The sequence below is a fragment of the Bombus pascuorum genome, chromosome 7 (assembly GCF_905332965.1).
Source record: "Bombus pascuorum chromosome 7, iyBomPasc1.1, whole genome shotgun sequence".
In the NCBI taxonomy this organism is placed as follows: Eukaryota; Metazoa; Arthropoda; class Insecta; order Hymenoptera; family Apidae; genus Bombus; species Bombus pascuorum.
The window spans coordinates 13,378,348-13,397,355 of record NC_083494.1 but is presented as its reverse complement, the minus strand read 5'-3'; the positions used below and the strand labels follow the sequence as shown (position 1 = coordinate 13,397,355).

General features: G+C 37.2%; 3 protein-coding genes across 9 annotated transcripts; 1 reads left to right on the top strand and 2 right to left on the bottom strand.

Annotated features, from left to right (window-relative positions):
* Positions 1 to 6: 6 nt before the first annotated feature.
* On the bottom strand, positions 7 to 5,011 carry LOC132908724 (protein lifeguard 1-like). 6 transcript variants are annotated; one of them, XM_060962993.1, is made up of 6 exons: positions 4,820 to 5,011; positions 3,349 to 3,431; positions 2,876 to 2,965; positions 2,599 to 2,776; positions 2,253 to 2,523; positions 7 to 2,133 (listed from the first exon to the last, which is right to left on the bottom strand). In XM_060962993.1, the coding sequence occupies exons 2-6, from the start codon at positions 3,398 to 3,400 to the stop codon at positions 1,774 to 1,776; spliced, it is 951 nt and encodes a 316-aa protein (XP_060818976.1). In that variant the 5' UTR covers positions 3,401 to 3,431; positions 4,820 to 5,011; the 3' UTR covers positions 7 to 1,773. The 6 variants fall into 6 exon arrangements, with proteins under 6 accessions (XP_060818976.1, XP_060818975.1, XP_060818977.1 ...); XM_060962992.1 differs by having other exon boundaries at positions 3,349 to 3,419; positions 4,820 to 5,010; XM_060962994.1 differs by lacking the exon at positions 4,820 to 5,011 and adding an exon at positions 4,714 to 4,783 and having other exon boundaries at positions 3,349 to 3,419.
* Positions 5,012 to 5,488: 477 nt separating this feature from the next.
* On the top strand, positions 5,489 to 8,458 carry LOC132908714 (U3 small nucleolar RNA-associated protein 4 homolog). The gene is made up of 4 exons (XM_060962975.1): positions 5,489 to 5,864; positions 5,938 to 7,477; positions 7,788 to 8,084; positions 8,153 to 8,458. The coding sequence occupies exons 1-4, from the start codon at positions 5,761 to 5,763 to the stop codon at positions 8,267 to 8,269; spliced, it is 2,058 nt and encodes a 685-aa protein (XP_060818958.1). The 5' UTR covers positions 5,489 to 5,760; the 3' UTR covers positions 8,270 to 8,458.
* Positions 8,458 to 9,375, bottom strand: LOC132908742 (uncharacterized). 2 transcript variants are annotated; one of them, XM_060963022.1, is made up of 4 exons: positions 9,052 to 9,375; positions 8,873 to 8,957; positions 8,651 to 8,780; positions 8,458 to 8,599 (listed from the first exon to the last, which is right to left on the bottom strand). In XM_060963022.1, the coding sequence occupies exons 1-4, from the start codon at positions 9,132 to 9,134 to the stop codon at positions 8,505 to 8,507; spliced, it is 393 nt and encodes a 130-aa protein (XP_060819005.1). In that variant the 5' UTR covers positions 9,135 to 9,375; the 3' UTR covers positions 8,458 to 8,504. The 2 variants fall into 2 exon arrangements, with proteins under 2 accessions (XP_060819005.1, XP_060819004.1); XM_060963021.1 differs by having other exon boundaries at positions 8,464 to 8,780.
* Positions 9,376 to 19,008: the final 9,633 nt, after the last annotated feature.

Sequence of the window (19,008 nt, the reverse complement as noted above, 5' to 3'; positions counted from 1 at the left end):
TGATAATTACTACAGCAATAAAATAAAGTTATTATTACAGTAATGAAGTACTATACAATATAATTTAAAATACATATATATACAGTTCTGTTTTTACATGATTCTGATTTAACACACTTTAAGAAAATGTATAATTCGCTCGTTACATAACAATTTCACTTAATGTAACAGGATGATTTATGTCTTCGAATGTCATTACCTTTTTTTCGCTACATTACCTTCGCTCATGTAAGGAGAGTTGCTCGTGCACAGGATTATTTTGGCTAATTTTTAATTTACAATAATTACAATACAAAGCAGAAAACTCAATTTTTGTATTTCTGATTTTCATCTTATTTTAGCTTCAAAAATCACCTCTCAAATTTGTTACACCTATAGCCGAGCACCCTGTATAACGTGGTCATAAAAATACCAAGTCTTATATATAATGGAGTAAAATAAATAAGATGAATAAACAGGAGCAATATTTTAATTGTTTTTCTGTAGCGTTTACCTATTGCGCTGATCCGTTCTTAGACGGAAATTATTTTTACACGATCGATATTTCAGAACATGGGTCATAGGATCCCATAAAATGCAAGATCTATGCTGTATACTCGTCTGTGCTTTAAACTTTAATGCATAGATTCTTGTATATGCTAGCGTAGAACCAAACAAGTCAGAGATTTCTAATTTTATAAGTTTTTGTATATGCTAGCGTGCATCGCCTTCAACACTTGGCCGCATGGTGCAGCACTATCCCCGGAACAATTAGAACTACAGGCGTGAATACTTTCATTTCCTCTCTAGTTGCTTATATATAAATATTAATTTACATAAACATTTGTAATATAATAATGGAATATAACTAATGAATATAACGTTTCTTTAATGAGAATAGCTATATACTTACTTCGTTACTGCTACTATATATAATTACTTCAGATTTTACCAAATTAAAAAATTTGTAAAATTATTTCTTTTGCTTGTAGATTTGAGATGAACGTAAATCAATTATACACGGTCATGAGTTTAATATTCTGTTTTATATATCAGTGCAGAAAGCAAAATAAATTTATTCAATAAGAGATAAGAATATTATTTAATACTTTCGAAATTTTATTTTATTATGCAAATATGTTGAAATAATATAACGCATAACATCTATTTTCTAACACATACATAACAAGTAAAGGTATGTATACATTATTAGGGTAATTGGAATAATGATATTAATATCTACGTGTTATAATGCTACATCTAATACAGATATTAACATCGTTAAAACGCATTTGCTGGACATACGGTATTTATTTCTTAATATAATAAAAAAAGTTCTCTTTACAAAATAAACTATACTTTTTTCAAAATAAGTTCAATGAAAACAAATACCTTTTTAATAGAAAAGATGAAATAAGACATCATGATTAATTGTCAGCAGAGCATTTGCATTTTTTGTAAACTTTATGCTTTTCGCTATATATATAATGATTGGCTCACCTGTCCCAGTGAAAATAGGAATTATTTCACTTATAAAACTAGAGTTTGAACTTTAAAATAATTTTGTTCCTCTATAATCTCTGTATTTGATATACTTTGAAAATTATGCAAAAGCTATTACGCTATTATTTTATAGAAATTCATACTTCTCTGCTAATACCTTTTTCTTCAATGCCTTTCATTGCTTTTCTGTGATATACTCTCTATGGGAGAGAGTCAGAATAGAACAATGGTAAGTAAAAGCATTTTGCATTAAAGACTAATTCAGCGACAAAAGAGTGTGTTTTACAATATTTAATCTCGTGAGGCGCCAATAATTGTCAAAATGTGTATGAAGATATTGATGATATCTATATAAAGGCTTAGTGCTGCAAAAATATACTCTTCCGCAGAAATCGAATACTTGTGATTACCACCAATCATCATTTGTGTATCATAGATCAAATAAATAGAGAAAAGAAGGGCCCCAATTGATGCATATACTAAGGTCATAACTGGTCCACTCCATATTGTTGCGATTATTCCAAAGAGTACGAAAATGATCAATGCAACAAACAAAATGGTGTTAAGAGCAGTGAAGTCAAATTTCGTTTGGAATGCGAATAATGTTAATGCAAAACAAACAGCTGCAGTAATTCCAATCGCCAATAGTACCTAAAGTATTTAATAAAATGTAGTGTTTCATTTTTTATTTATTATTAGTAATGAGTATAATTATTAAATTCTTAACTAATAAATTAAGAAATCATAAACTACTATCTTTAGGATCATACCTCTTTAGAATTGTATGTAGAAGCGGCAGTAGCTAACAGAAAACTTTCTGCTATTGTAAATAGCAACAAAAACACATAATTCATAGGGGCTTTTCGTCTCACACTAGTGCAACAAGCCATACATATAATCAGGACAAAAGTTGCTACAAAGGAGATCCAAAATAGCTCTTGATGAGATTGAACATATTTTCTAGTAGGTTCATGGAAAAGGAAGAGTGCAATCATCGATACTGTAATCAGCAGCTGAATCATTAATATACTGTACACTTTCCTGAAAGCAGGTAAAAGTCAAAATTATTAAAACAAATATTGGAAGATATTATAAACCTTCAGCGATAATACACACCTGATGAATCCATTTCTAATGGTTTTATCACTGAACTCAAGTCCTTTGATGCCATCAGAGTGCATAGATTCCTCATAATTTGACCCGTACATGCTTGTTGGTGGAACTGTACCAAATATTGGGCCACCTGGTGGAATTTGTCCGTAAGGAGGTGCTCCTGGAGGAATAAAACCAGGACCTAAAAACAAATAAAATATCATAAATATTAATTAGTTAGAAAAAAGTAAAAAAAAAGTTAAGGTATTGGTATAAAAAAAAGTAATGACATTAAACAGACCTGGTGGTGGTGGATTTCCTCCGTAAGGAGGTGGATATCCAGGAGGGTATCCTTCTTGGGACGGATAACCAGGATTTTGGGGAGGATAACCTGCACAAGCAAATTTAAAAGAAATAAAACATTACAATGCGATAGAATTTTCATTCTGAGTTAAGCATCACTCTTTGTGAAATTTTGTGATCGATTAACAGTCACTAAATGTTGATGTATGATTTTCTTTAAATATATTGTTTTCCCTTCAATTTGTTTGTTTTCCCTACCCACATATATAAAAACACTATTACCTTTTCAATACTAGCTAATAGCCATAAATTATGATTAATGATTATACAGTTTAATAGGTAATATTCAATGGTGATACCCGTTTGAAATAAGCAACATGGTGCTTGTGGTTTACTAACTACTTTATTGCATATTGAAAATGTAATGAATCATAATAAAAAATATGTATAATTTAGAAAGGAGATCAGAACCTTGCTGCCCTGCATAATATCCTGCACCTGGTGTATTCTGCCAAGTTGCCATCTTTTGGTTTTTGTTTTAACTGAAAAAGAATCTATTATTATCATGAGACATTGTTGTGATAACAGAACATCAATGGAATACCAGCGCACGAATGTACCAACAACCTTAAAATAGAGTTAGTCACAAAATTGCTAAGAACATTTGCTTTTCAACATGTTCCAAAATATTTTATTAATTTCTCAAAGCATTTAATATATAAAGTATTACTATGTTAGAAGTATCTGTATTAAATTAGTACTGTACTAAATTAAGTATCTGTAATAAAAACAAAGCATTAATCAACTAAAGTTATATTATAAAATTGCAGTTCCAAATATATATATTCATTCTTAAAAAACACAATAGTAATAAGCAATTAATAAATAAAAGTATCAAATTAATAATTACCTAAACATCTCCAAATAACAAAGAAGATTTAAATAATTTTAATATAATATAATGTGTCATGTTGACAAAATTTATAAAAATTACCAAAGAATTTTTTTATATCTTAAATGCAATTATTTTATATGAAACTGATTCATCACAGTATGTATGAAGAGAATATCAGATATCAGTATATCAGATATAGCTGAAATAAGTTTAAACATTACAAGATATAAATTGCTCATATTTATAAGTATTCTTTATGACACATTGTTTAGCCTTATGAATGTTTATTAACAGGATAATCCTAACAAGATCGTTTTGTGTCTAGAGATTTACATTCATCTACGTATAACAAGTATTTAAATACTATAAATATGAGCATAATTAATCTTTATTGATTTTCCCAACGTATTAAGATCAGCTGCAAATAAAATTCACCAACATTAGTTAATAGTTATTATTGTTATACCTTTACGTTATATGTATATATAATAATGTAATATGTATAATGTCATAATCCAATGTGCTGTTAAAAAATATATTTTCGTTAAAAACGTAAGTAATACATACATATACAACGTGTCTTTTAAGAAACGTCAAGGATAAAAAAAGAAAACGGAAGTCGGTAACGTTGCACACGATAAGCTATCTTACAGATATTATTGCAAATGAATAACGTAAATTTTTAATATACTTTAAATTTTGATGTAAACCGTATTATTACAAACGATATATTCGAAAATATCAAAATCAAATGATTTTGTTCCGGTAGTGAGACAAATAAACATAATATTACGAAACACAGCAGCGATATATCGATACTTTAACGTTTACCTACGTTAGCACCTGGTACAATGAAACGTTGAAGTTTACCAGAAATTGTTCATTTTAAAAAGACATTTTTACAACAAAAATTCACGAAGAATATGTATTATAATATTAACCTGAGAAGCAAATTGCTGATATTACACGTCAATCTGATGCGTCATGCGCACTTTCTGACAATCGATAACAACATTCGTGCGCCGACTACGAGCCGAATTTATTTACCTTTTTCAAAAAATGTTTAAGATCCTTAAACGAGGAAACGATTGACACCGCTTAAAATGATGATTGATTTAACCAGATTATACTGTCAATTTTGATCGTTTATGCACTATGGTTTCTACCAACACTACCATGTAACGTGTTCTACTTGCCAACTTTTGACCGATCTCACACAAGTATAGCATGCAACTAATTTAATCATATGAGCAACTGATATGAAGTGAGTTGGATATAGAGGGGGAACATTCTAGTAGACTAAGCGCTTGCGTGACACGTTTATCGCTGTATTGTTTACTGTTATATGAGATATATGTTACATTTTCAAGAAAAATATTGCGTAATGTGGATTCTACGAATGAGACTTCATAGGTGATTGTAACAATATTTACGATAATACGATCTATTGTAACATAATCCTTTCATGTCATTAAATGAACTATGATCTACCTATTGTTTTATAAAGAAGTTTAAATTCCATTATATACTGATGTGATATTATTTTCTATACACATGAAAGTTGGAGAAAATTTTAATATTATCTGTTGCATAGAAATCACAAAATATACTAAATATGGTTTTCAGTATGCGGCAGTTTTCATAACGAATGAAGAAAGTAATAAAGTTCTAGAGTATTTCAGTAATTAATTTCTGTAATGTAATAATACTATGAAAAAGAAATATATATCTTTTTTTCACTTATCTTATGCCTATGATTTTATCGAAAAGTTTAAGTGATCTGAGAAATAGATATAGCAAAAGTTTTCAAAAACAGATTTCCTCTCTGCTGATAGTATCAACTCACAATAGGTACCAACATAACAAAAAGGTCCCTCTAGAATCCACGTGTGTGACAATTGTGGTTATGTTTTCTAACGTGTAGTATAGTTTGTATAATTAGAGTTTAATAATACTACCATAAATGGTAGTAAAGAGTCAAATAAATCATGTCAACTTGTAAAATACATAATATTAGGTTTTATAACCTTGAACCCCGATCTGTTACTTGTTTATCTTATGAATGTAAGACGAAAAAACTAGCACTTGCGAGGTTAGTTTCTCAAATTACACTTATTTAGACTTCATAGGTGATTGTAACAATATTTACGATAACATTTTTATAGGAATGATAATTCGATTGAAGTCTGGAATGTTGGGAATGCACCTTTTGTGGAATGTACGATACCTGGTCATCCAGAAAATTCCATAGAAAATATTCTGTGGATAGGTCCAAGATTGTTTTCTACCGGTCTTCATGGCATGATAACAGAATATGATTTAACGACATTATCTATCAAAAGTGAAGTTGCAGTGACTGGAGGAGCAGCCTGGTGCATGGACATTAATCATAAAAAAACATGTTTAGCTGTTGGTACAGAGGATGGATATATCAATACATTTTCTGTTACTCCCCATTCATTGATATACGAAAGGATATTTGATAAACAGAAAGGAAGAATCCTTTGTATTAAATGGGATAACACTGGAGAAATGATCTATACAGGGTCTGTTGACACAATTAGAGTTTGGAATGCCGTATCTGGTCATGCGATTCATAAAATGACGACTTCTAGAAAGGAAGCAAAGAAAGAAACTATTATCTGGTGTTTAGCAGTTACGGATGACAACATTATAATTTCTGGAGACTCACGTGGGTATTTATCATTTTGGGATCCTCACATGGGTACTCTAATAGAATCCCATGAAAGTCATACAGCTGATGTATTAGCTGTTACTTTATCTCATGATATGAATATTGTATATTGTGCTGGTGTTGACCCTGTAGTGAGAAGTTTTTGTAAAATAATTATGAAATCAACTGGTAGGCCACAATGGGTGAAAGGAATCGAAAGAAGGTTACATGCTCATGATGTAAGAGCCTTAGTAGAAGCTGATGGAAAATTATATTCAGCTGGTGTAGACGGATATCTAGCCCAGTCTAGTTATCCGCCAAAAATTCTGGTTAAATATCCACCATTACTACAGCTTCCATGTGCTACAGTTTGTAGAAAATCTAGATGCATTCTTTTACGATATACAAACTTTCTTGAGCTATGGAGGCTTGGATCATCTACTAAAGTATCTTCAGAATCGATACGTCCTGGAATGGTCCACCAGTTAGAAGAGGAGCCTATAAAATTGCTGCAATTAAAAACAAAAAGGGACGAACACATCCTTTCTTGTGCTATCAACAAGGATGCCAAAACAATTGTTTATTCAACCGATGATCATGTTAGAGTTTTCAACTTTGACGTGATCGAGGGAGATGCACAATTATCGAGAAATGATACGGACATTTCTGCAACCAGAATACAAAAAATGTTATTCAGTCCAAATGGAAAATTATTTGTAACAATAAATAATGACGAAAAAAATTGCACTATAACATTATATAAAGTGGAAAAGAAGCATCTGAGACACCTTGGCTTTTTTTACACAAATAAGGAATCTATTACGAGTGTTGGACTCGTGTGTTTTTCTCCCGATAGTAAATTTTTCGTTTGTGCTGATCGTCAGGGTAGGATTGCTGTATATAATGTCAGTGACACTACAAACAGCGACGGACCTGTCGCATGGTTGTTACCCAAATACAGTTGTCCACCAACAGCCATGGCGATCCAACAAGGCACGTTAAATTTAGTTATCGTATATTCCGATCACAAGGTAAGAAAAAAGCGTGAGATGTAACAAAGATTTTCTTTTAGCTCCAGATATTAAAACTTTTAATATTTCTCGTTTAAAACGGTCTAGTATCGTAAAACGATAAGTTACTAAGAATTAGATCAGCTATAAAAACGTATAATCTTTCTATCACCTGCACCTTCTGCCTTCCATGAAACTTGCAGTAAACTATTTTACTTGCAGTAAATTATTACTGTAACTTCCAGTACCATACGTAAAATTAAAAGCTCTAAAACTGCACATTTTATGAACAATTATTTTCCATGATTAATCGTTGATTGCTTAATTTCAGATTATCGAGTATAACATATTACAAAGACAGTACACCAAATTCTCGAACAATTTACAAAGTCGACTTCCCAAGCAATGGTTAGCCCGGCCATTTCCTATAACGAATATTATTTTTGATCCGCGTAACGAGAATATCATAATAATGCACGACGACTCGACAGTTTACGTAATTGATAAATTGAACGAGTTCTCAGAAAAAGAAACGAAAATTTTAAAGCGCGAGAATGGTGACACCACCGAGGACAATAATTCTGTGATAAATTCTCAGCAAGTTTTTCAAGTTCTTAAAAAATACAAGGTAATTTCATTTATAACATTATTTAATTGAAATATACGAAAATCGATATACAACATCGCTGTTTGTAGCACCTTGTATACTTGGATTGGTTGACCGACGAAGAATTAGTGGCAGTCGAAGTAAACCCCATATCCTTGACGGAAAAATTACCGCCGACACTCAAACAAAAATGGTTTGGAATGTAAATATATGAAGAATGAAATAAATGAAATCCATTTTCTTACTGGAATCGAATGTTGTCTACAAAGCCGTCATCACATTTTTATGAGCATCAAAATGAAGAATTACATATCTATTTCTATGTCAACTACTACATTGTTCATATGAGACTACAACGATTTATTTTTTAATACATTTTCTTATAGTATACAGTCTCTGGTGTATAAAATATATATTCCATAATTTACTCGAATTCTCTGCTTAACCGAGAAAAATGAATCTTTGCTGCATGACGCGAAATTCACCAGGTGCAATGGGTGGTTCGATCGTTTTTTTCGGCGAGATATACCAGTGACCTGTAAACTCAAGATTATATTCTGGACGAGATGATCGTAAGCCTATCATACCGGATGCCGTTCTGGGAATGAACGGCGATGGTTTCAGAAGAATTGGTGAACGCTTAATCGCATCTTCCGGTGGTTTGTGTTGGAAAGTGTCCGCCGGAAATCCCTCCTTTCTGCATTCTTCGGCCAGCACCTACGGTCAGTGACACCGGGAAACATTAAAATTCGTGTGGTGCGCATCGCCGATACTGCACTACGCTTTTTCTTCCAACTGGTTTGTGGTACCTTGTTAAAAAATTCACCCGACAGATGTTCATACTTTCTGGACCAGTTGCGCCGAGATAACTTATCTCGTAGCATAATTTCCTTACTGAAATTCACATACCACTAGATATTAATAAAATTCATCATATATCACCTGAGACTAGATGGAAGAATTAACTTATTTTTCTACATGTTTCTACCAAATACTATCGAAGTTCACCGGATTTCTTCCCTTACTCTTCTCAATTCTACCTTCTACTTTATCTTGCGATTCGTCCGTCATTTCCGAGGAAACAGAAAATTTATATATAACATACGATACGACAGGGAATCGTAGTTTTCACGTGGAACGGATAAACAGTATGTTATTGAAATCACTTATACCCAAGCAGAGTCTTGGTGTAGTTTGTTCGATACGGTATGCGTTGCCATAGTCTCTATCTAATTCCATCTCCATTTCCAATATACAATTCGATATATTTCATACAAAGTTTGACATATTTTCCAGAAAATCATTTTACCAAAAAAAAAGAAAAAAAATCGCTAACTTAGTACAGTAAATAAGTAAGTAAGCGTGCGAAGATCGTGAAAGCAGAGTATTTTCGAGCATCAAGGCTCGATCACGGAATTATTGATTTTCAGTAACAGCCATATAAAAGGTAGGAAACGAGGTACCGCGGGAAATCTCGTTGAGCCAAGGTAAACCGAGTCTAAGGACCGGCTACGAGGCCATAAACCAAGAAGTGTTTAATCTTCGGTGCGCGAGTTGTAACCCGCAGCCGTACGAAGGAAGGCGTAGACGTAGCGGCTTAAGCCTCCAGGAAATAATCAAAGCGGCGATACAGTGGCGAATAGGTAGAGAGAGTTCTGTGTGTCGCAATGTCGAGGTAACGCGATGTACACCTCTGGTGTACGTGAATTTAGGTGCGTCTAACACGTTCGTCTTGGTTCGAGGTAACAGTTTGAAAAGCTTTGTAGTTGTGAGGACTGGAGCAACAGCAACAGGGGGGAAGGGTGTAGGAAGGGGGTTGGAAACGGCTGCAGAGTGCAATGCGCCAAGATTACGACTAATCTGCGCCCGAGACTGGTCGGAAGCGTAGTTTCTGTAACTTACATCGCTTAAAGCGTCAGCTCGTTCAACCCTCAAACTCCTCGTCGCCATTCCCGCCCGCGCACAGTTTCCCTCTCCCATAATATCGTCCCCCTTTATACCTGTTTTCTCTCTATCCCTTCCTCTCTTTCTCCGTCTATAACCACTCTTGCATTAGCGAGGACTGATTCCCTTGGGAAAATTGCGTTCTCGAAACTGGAAAGTTTAACGTGCCACGGACTTGCCAGGGACTTTACTATCCACGGGTCTACCAGGAAAACTTTATTCTTTCCGTTACCTGCAGCCTCCAGAAATGAACAACGTCTCTCCTCTCCTCTTTTCTTCTTCCCGACACGGTAAGGCGATTCCATAGGATTTATTATTTACGCGTCGACGTTGCAACTCTTCTTCGAAAACCGAGATAGTTGGTTCGTGTATTACAGAGAGGGTGTGAGAGAATGAGAGAGAGACGGATAAAGGCAACCGAGCGAGGCTTATATGCGGCCGAACGATGAGATTCAATTGACTGGAGCCTCCTGGTACTAACAGCTGGCATTAATCACCGAGAGATCGTCGATATAATGCACGCGTGTTCCGTGGATAACGTGCACTGGCTGGGGTGGCTCGTACTTTCGGACACGCGAGGGTTTCCCGTTCGTTATCGCGATACCAATATTCGCACTCTCTTCACGCACGTCTCGTGTGTACACCGTGTATACCAATTGACGGCTGCTTCCCTTTTCACGTGGCCGTGATCCCCTCGATCACTCGTACGCCGGTGATGTCTGAAGTGGCGGCATCGCGCACGCGAGCACCATCGGCAGTCCGAGAGAGGAATTCCCGTAGCGATTCGCGTGTCCATCGCTCGAAGTCCTTATAACACGTTACTCTTATCGTTCTTGCATTTCTCCTATCAATCGAATAATTTTCCAGATGTCTTTTTCTTTTAGACTGGACGGTTTGGAACTTGTAATTTACATGGCTATCGATTTACACGACTGTCATTGATGCTTATACATATAAACACTGCAATTACATATATGTACATGAGATTGTGCGGAGAGTTGTTAATGAGAATTAGAAAAGATTTAACTAGAATCATCAGACTATCAGCGGAAATGGAATGGAACGTACAGCGATCAATTCTTAACTTCACAAGTTTTTCTCGAACAATGTTTCGCTCCTTTTAATAACGAACTCCTTCGAATAGATCTTACGGGCTTCTAGACTACTTAATTCCTCGAATAAGTTTGTAATAAGAGATTACAATAAATATTAACGAGCACAAAGAAGTCTATTTTATGAACGAGTATCGAATATTTCGTGTTAGTCCTCTTCAAGGTAATATATATCGAACGTTTCATTATTTGATAGAAATTTATACTAAAAATAATACGAATTTCTTGAACAGCTCGATACGATTCCGATATGATCGAGTGCTTTACCATCTGCTCGGAGAGCGATTATCGGTACGATCCGATGAGATCGACGTATCCAGGTGCACGCTAGAAGAGTGCAAAGGTCAAGCGAGGGAAAATGTAAAGAAAAGAGAAGAAAGAAAGACAGGTAAAGAGACACGACCGAAGAGAGAAATTTGCGGGATCGTAGATGTAGAGACACGGCGGGGCGCGCTGTAAATTACAAGCGGAGCGCCAAACCGCTATGGTCTTCTCTCGGTGGCGCAGGGGTGTCTAGACGTATAGATAATACCGAGTTTGTGCGGGGGCAGACGCAACCTAGACGGTCCCTGGTTCATCCAGCCACCCGAACCAGCCAACCAACCAGCCAGCCAGCCAGCCAACCAGGCTAGGCTAGACACATCGACCATGCTCCGTTTCCCTCGTTTGCCTCTTACTCTCTCTTCCTCTTCCTATTCTCTGTATACTCGCTCTCTGTCCCATTCTGGTAGCCAGCACCGTCGTTTTCACCTATATACTGTCACGGTCTTCGTCGCACCCGGCCATCTGTGAGCATACCTATATGCCAGCAACCGGATTTCCCATCGTTCTCGTCGCACCGGCTCACGAACGCGAGCTTCCTCTCGCATTCGCCGCGAAAGGCAAGAGATGCAAATACTCAATAGCATCGCCCTGCTGGATCCGAGATCCCATTGGCAGCGATCGTGACGCGGATGACGCACCGAGTCTGTTTCTACGTCTTCGTCTCACCTTCGAGACTTCCTTGCACACCCAGCCGAGGTGTTACCTCGCGACCTCGGAATTGTTTCCGCTCGCGAACGTTCCTCGCGATGTTCCGTGGTACTTGGCTGAAAATTTACCTTGCTTTCGGCTGACAGCCTTCCATTTGCTATTTGATGTGTTGCGGGAATTCTAATGGCTGATGTAGAGGTAGCTGAAGAAATTGCGATTCCAATGGCGGAGGAGATTTAGAGTCTTTGGTTACGACGCTATCGGTGATTTGTAGCTGACGGAGATAAAGATTTGGTTTTCTGCGCTGGGAAAGTGAAACGATAGATATAAATTACGATAACGGTGCTGGTTACGCGATTTTATTCTCACTTTGATACTTTATTTTCTTAATTGTTAATAGTCACTTTGCAAACTATATAGCGGGCAAATATTTCTTGATAAAAGAAGTATACGATTAATAGCGTTGACGATTTACCAAAACTAAAGCTATTTTTTCATTTTTGGAATTGTTTCCCTGATACAATAGAAAACTTTGATATATCGAAACTGTTATTTGAAATGACAGTCTATGTACGATCTAATACAGTATAATTTAATACTTTCTGTTTTTATATAACCAACGACGGACGCTAGAAACGTCCGCTTCGATCAGCACTGGCTTTCACGGGGAATTAAGGATACACTCGATCCCCCGCGGTGTCCGCATCTTCCTATATCGTTTCGCAGTAGACCAGGCCTCGATGCCGGTCCGCCCGCCGTTTTAATCGGCCGACTGCAATGTATAAATCCCCGTTAAATAATACGGTAGTTAACAGTGCCATTAAGCCGTTCGAGATACCGCAAAACCGGTAGGGTGCTCTTCGTTGTACGCGCGAAGTCCGTATTTATCGGCAGCCGACGCGCCACCACCGAGAAATATTGTTCTGCGTTCGTTTCCACCGGCGCGGCGTGGAATTCGACGGCCGACAAATATGGTGAAGGGAAGGCAAGATAAAAAAAAAGAAAAAAGAGAAAGCAAAAAAAGGGAACCGAAATCAGAGAGAAGAAGAGGAAGGACAGAGAATGGAACGACTTAACGTACATCGGTTCATTGTACTTTTTCAAATGAACATGTTCGACCAAATTCTTTTATATTTTTTTCAAACTTGTTCATTGACTCCAGTTAGTAGCACTTTTTTCTACGTGCTAAAAGGTATTTCATTTTTATGGAATTATTTTCTATCAGTAACCAACCTTGATTTAGTTCTTAACGTGTCAAATTTTTGAGGACGATTCCCCACCTCTTACACTTGAGTTATCGCAGCTAGAAGAGGAATGCGTACATACTTTTTGGCTGTTCTTTAAGCGTACAGAGTTTCATTCAAATAGAAGCCAGGCTGATTATAAAGAAAGAAAAGGTTTGACGTTTATCGTATGTATTGTGCTGGCAACTAAGTGATTGCGGATTTTGTCATTAGGTGGTATTGACAAAATCCGCAATCACTTAGTTGCCAATCCAATATAATTGGCGAGATTTACATTATAACGCTGAAGCTGTAAGTCGAAGCTTTCCCTTTGAATCCAAACGAAGTTAAATAATCCTCCAATGGTTTATCGGATTTTCTTTCGTTTTTCTATAAATGTCTTGAATCTTTGCTGATATTATTACGATAATCGAGTTTACGATAATAACGCGTATAATATATTTATAAGCGGTTTCTGCAAGTGTTGAAATATTTTCGCGAGTTACCGCATAGTAACGAGTGCAAAAACGGGCAAACGTGTAAATTCTCGCCTACCCTCTTCATTCAAGGCCGTACACGTAATTAATTGTTTCAGGTACGATGAGAGGGATCGTTTTTACGCGGCGCGAATCGTAATTAGCGGCTTCGTATAAATATGAAATTTCATCGCGATTATTTAAAGTCACGTTGTCGAGCGCGAAAACGGTAGCTCGCGGAAGCGTACAGTATATACGCCAGTGCGGCTGACACTTGGAGGGTTCGTTTTAATGATCTCGATCCGTTGATTCCGAATGGACTCGGGCGTTTCCTAACGACTAACGTCTAACGACTGGGCGAAGTGAATGGCGCGATGATGTCTTTGCTTTATTTTCGCGAGGGGAGACGATGTCGGGAAAGAACCAACCTGGGGAATTGTCTCAGGTAAATTGAGTTCGCTTTAATTCGAAATGGAACAAGTATTCGAAGGTAGAGTGGTTAAATAAAATGAATAGGCTTGATCACGGAAGTATCTGGCCACGACACAGTATCTGCCCAAGTATCTGCTATTGATACAAACGATACGATTGGGAAACTTTGTCTGTTAAATATGTTAAAAAATTCGTAGTTATATTAGAGTAGCCCTTTAAACGATAGATTATACGACGCGACGGAAGCTTTTTTAAAAGTTAGAATTAACGAAACGAATAAATAAAATATAATATCGTTATTTAACAGCCGGAATAAGTATCTAATAGTCACAATCAATCGATATGGTATATAAAAATATTGATATCAAATACTGCATGAAAAATGGTAGTAAAAGTTAAAAGATAACAAAGAAACAGAATGTAATGTTAAAAGAAACGATTACACCAAAGCTTATCTTTATAGATACATAATTTGACAAAAGTGTAACAAATATCTAATTACTACAATTAATCAGAAATTCTTAATAAATAAGATACTTTAATACTATTTCTTTCAAAACACGTTTATGACTATGGTACTGAAATGTCCACGAATATAAGAAACATCGATGAAGTGAAGGGAAAACTAACGACAAACGCATCGATCCATCTTGTACCCGCATATCTCGGAGGAACGATATTGCGGTGACCCCGTTGCTTGACAAACGATCTCTTTTATCCCATCGGACAATTACACGTAGCGAAGAAACGCTAACGAGCAATAGATATAGATAACAAGCAGCATCAGCCATAGTTTACGAATCCTCTCGTGCATCGTTCATGATTCGTTCGATAAAAGAGTTCGTTTATTTTTCGGGGAACAACGATCGAACCAACTGAAAATGCTTACAACACAGGGGGTGACCGTTGTTGTGGCCATTATCTGTAGCGGAAACATCGAAGAAAAGCATGTGACAGAAATATTGTCTGCGTCTGTAGGTGTACAATAGGATCAGAATGATTGCGTTGACGACATATTTCAAGGCCATTGAAATCGGCGGTGGCTCTGTTATTCTACATGTTTATCCGATCTTTTTTATAGTCGTATTAACCAGTATACGTATTACAACTAAAAGAATGTTTTATAATACTGGAAAAATCATATTAAGACCTTCTATTTAAAATCGAAATACGGATATGCATCAAATTGTGTTGATAAAGTAACAACTTTGTTTTGTGCGTCATGTTACCTTGTGATAGAAATATTTGTATAATTTCTATGTTTCTTTTCAAATTTCAAGAGAAAAAAGTGTAAGAAGAGTGTTCCTTTTAAGGTTCGTATTATTCGAAAAGTATATGCAAAGTTTCGTTAAATTCGGTTGCTCCATTCGAGAACTTCCTTTGGATTCGACCATCGACGAGGGTCAATCGTGAAGAGCGTGTCGCGAATGGCAAACCGTGAGCGTGAAAATTGCGAGACGTAACAGAAAATTTGATCGTCCGTTTGCTCGATTTTCTTGCGTAAAAGGGACGAATTAATTCTCCGGCACCCCTATCGCGAACTCAGCCATCCCTATCGGCAACCCTTTGATTTTAAGCAATCTCCAAGGGTGACTCGCTACATTCTCATTACAATTTTATTTCCTCCGCGCTGTCTTCGTTCGATCACTCTCTCCGAGGGAGTTAACTCGTTTTATAGGATGGGTTTTTTTTTGGTCTGGGGACGTTCCCAATTACAATCCCCTAATGGTGATACTAATAGTACAAATCGTTCAATTTTGCCGACGATGTTTCACACGTATATTTTTTATATACCTTTATCTATATTCTTCAATAATTTTCCATTTACTAATAATTATCAAATAACGCAGTCGCATAAAGCCGCACTCGAATTAATCGGGTTACCTGTATTCGAGCAATTTCACTCATTTTATCTGTGTCAACCTGTTATTTACTTAACTCGAAGTGTCTTTTGAAGTTTCGAGCGAAGTTGAACTTTCAGGTGTGCCCTAAAGGTGTAGACTGCACCGCCTACGACATACTTGGATTCAATTAATTACTACAGAGTACAAAGTATAAATGCTATAATATTATGAACACAATGGTGCGCAAGTACATTTTCTGACCATCGTATAATACGATCCAACATGACCGCTCCTCTGAATCACCAGTTTCGTATCGATAATATCGTAAAAAGTCAAAGATCTTCTCCCTGCAGATGACGAAGATAGCATTCAATTAAACAATTATGCCATTGCACAAAGCGCAAATAAATACATACGTCAGCATTGCCATGTACAGTCGTAAAATCAATCGGCAATAAAATTCTGCCATTTCCGGTCTAGCCTTATGACAGTGTCGAGCGAACGAGTTTCGTACACGACCAGATCCGTTCTGTAACAAGATCACCGTTACGAAATAATTGCATCCTGTGCGGCCGTCGCGACGAAGCCGCGCGGCAACCCCTTCTTCCGTGGCTCTTTCCGACCCACCCCTTCTTTTTATTCGCTTGTGCGGCCTTTTATTCGCGCGAGCTGTCCGAAAAAGGGGCGACAGCAGGGTGATTCCGGAAGCAAGGGCAACAAAAGTGGCTGACGAGTGCGAGGCCAAGTCGTAACGCCGTCACCCCATCTCGATCATCTGCCGCCGCCACCACTACCATCATCGTCGCTTGTATGACGCAGCATCCCTGCGGTTTCGAGTTACCCATCGTCGACAGCAGGCCGTCTAGCACCCGTCTAGCTTCCACCGAGTTTTTGTTTTGTCTGGCGAACTGGAATGTTTGATGCATCGTCTCCGATCAATTATATCATTATACGCGCGCCGAGCTCTGTGGTATGCGGTTTCATTGGCGCGAGTGCACCTCGTAGCTCGTGTATCTCACAAAATATTCGTCGACCTTGTCTCAGGTTAATTGAAACGTTTGTTCGTTGGCCAAATTCCGACGTGAAGATATTGCTCTGTCCTGCGTGCATATGTACGAAAAACATAAACTCGTATATATTTAAGATTCTCGGTATATGTATAACATTTTAATTTACCAAATTATGGGACCATAATTGCGGCTATTAAACGACTGAGTAATGAATGTCTGATGAAAACGTAGAATTGAGAAGTTCAAATAAACGATAAAATAAAATCTCCTCCTTTATACGTCGCTAGTCAGCTAATTCAACTTCTTAATAGTCGCTAGTTATCAAAATCAAGAAAAATTTATACGAAACTGTCTTTATACAACTCTCGGATGAATGTGAAATAAATTGGATAGAGACACCAATAAAGATAAATATATTGAACTAATAACGTAAACAGAAATATAAAGACACGGAAAAGAATAAAAACGAGAATATACCTAATACGGAAATATATAAAAAATTATAAAATTAAAATTCGTATCATTCGCACCATCAAACATTCAACCTCAGTCTGAGAAACCAGTCATCTTGACAATCTCCAATACTTTCTCTAGTCCTTTCTTACCACCCAAATCGCTTCTGCTTCGCACCTGTGGTAGTTACAAGGTTGATTCGAGCGTTCTGCACTTGCCAATCACGGTTGCAGAGCATTTAATCTCGTCGGCGATCGTGCCAGGGATGTTAATTACCATGGAACGCGGAGTCATCGAGAAGGCCGTGGCACTTATTCACCTGTCCCACGTGCACACAGGTCCCGTGCTCGTTCATACCCGTTAAGTCCATTAAAAAGCGTTAGCTAAGGTCCTGTTTCTCCCCTGAAAGGTTATTGTGCCGGTGGTAACACGAGGTCTACATTAACGCAGACATTTGGAAGGACACCTGTGCGAAGCCTAGTGCACAGTAGACTTTTGGATAACCGGTCTCAGCTTTAACCGACATATTTTTATTCACATGGAAATAATTGACCAGCAAAAAGATCATTCACATGTTCCACAATGCATTATATTATATATATAATATTAATATATCTTCTTGATAACGAAGCCTTGAACGAACCCTGTTGATCGTTTACTCATAACCAGCCGGTAATTAGTCATGTTTAAGTATACTTGATAAATTTTCAAACTTGATTTTTTATCGAATCCCAAGCCGAAAAAATTCCATTTCACGTTATTTTCTTATTTTTCCATAAGGAATCGCGTACCGCGCGCTTTTGCATGTTACTCGGACTTTGTATATGCGACCTTTGTATAAGTAGAAGGACATTTACGGAAAACGAGATAAACTGGAAATATCACTATCTTATTAAAACTACGCTATGTTATGGTGGACTAAAAAATACTTGTATGTATATAGTACATACGGGACCGTTTCCATTAGAAGCTAAGCTAAGATCAATTTCGTTACGTTAAGAAGAGAACGTGTTTCTGAGCGCAAGGGCAGGCAGCAAACGTGTTTCTCTTGCTCTAGTCTCGTCGCCGTTTCTTGGTGCATTGTCGAATGCCTGCACATTAGCGCACACGCGTTCCCGTTCGAGCGTGAAACGTCGATGACGAAGCTTCTTCGCCGCGCATGCAGGTGCGTGCACATGCAGATGACGTTGACCACTGTGCACATGCGAGCGTTAATTGAAACAACAGTTAGACCCAGGCGATGAATCATTCAATTAAGCGGATTCCGAACGAGTAGTACGACGCCGCGCCGCGTCGTCTGGCGTCATTTCGATCTAATTACACGTCCGGACTAAGTGGCTTCGCTGGATTCGCTGAATGTCTAGCGACGAGCGTCTTTTTAAGCACCGCCGGGGTTACAAGTATCCGTCTGCCGCTATCCCTTTCCTCCCTGCTGCCTAGGAAACCAGCAAGAAGCAGAATGTAGCCCGTAGACGCGTA

Excerpts from the sequence above, each read along its gene's own strand:
- LOC132908714 (XM_060962975.1), top strand. The coding sequence starts at position 5,761 with ATGTCAACTTGTAAAATACATAATATTAGGTTTTATAACCTTGAACCC. Across the intron at positions 7,478-7,787 it reads TCGTATATTCCGATCACAAG|ATTATCGAGTATAACATATT; the intron begins GTAAGAAAAAAG and ends GCTTAATTTCAG. Across the intron at positions 8,085-8,152 it reads AAGTTCTTAAAAAATACAAG|CACCTTGTATACTTGGATTG; the intron begins GTAATTTCATTT and ends CGCTGTTTGTAG.
- LOC132908724 (XM_060962993.1), bottom strand. The coding sequence starts at position 3,400 with ATGGCAACTTGGCAGAATACACCAGGTGCAGGATATTATGCAGGGCAG. Across the intron at positions 2,777-2,875 it reads AGGAAATCCACCACCACCAG|GTCCTGGTTTTATTCCTCCA; the intron begins GTCTGTTTAATG and ends ATTTGTTTTTAG. Across the intron at positions 2,134-2,252 it reads CTACATACAATTCTAAAGAG|GTACTATTGGCGATTGGAAT; the intron begins GTATGATCCTAA and ends TAAATACTTTAG.
- LOC132908742 (XM_060963021.1), bottom strand. The coding sequence starts at position 9,134 with ATGACGGACGAATCGCAAGATAAAGTAGAAGGTAGAATTGAGAAGAGT. Across the intron at positions 8,958-9,051 it reads GTGAACTTCGATAGTATTTG|TAAGGAAATTATGCTACGAG; the intron begins GTAGAAACATGT and ends TGTGAATTTCAG. Across the intron at positions 8,781-8,872 it reads CGGGTGAATTTTTTAACAAG|GTGCTGGCCGAAGAATGCAG; the intron begins GTACCACAAACC and ends CACTGACCGTAG.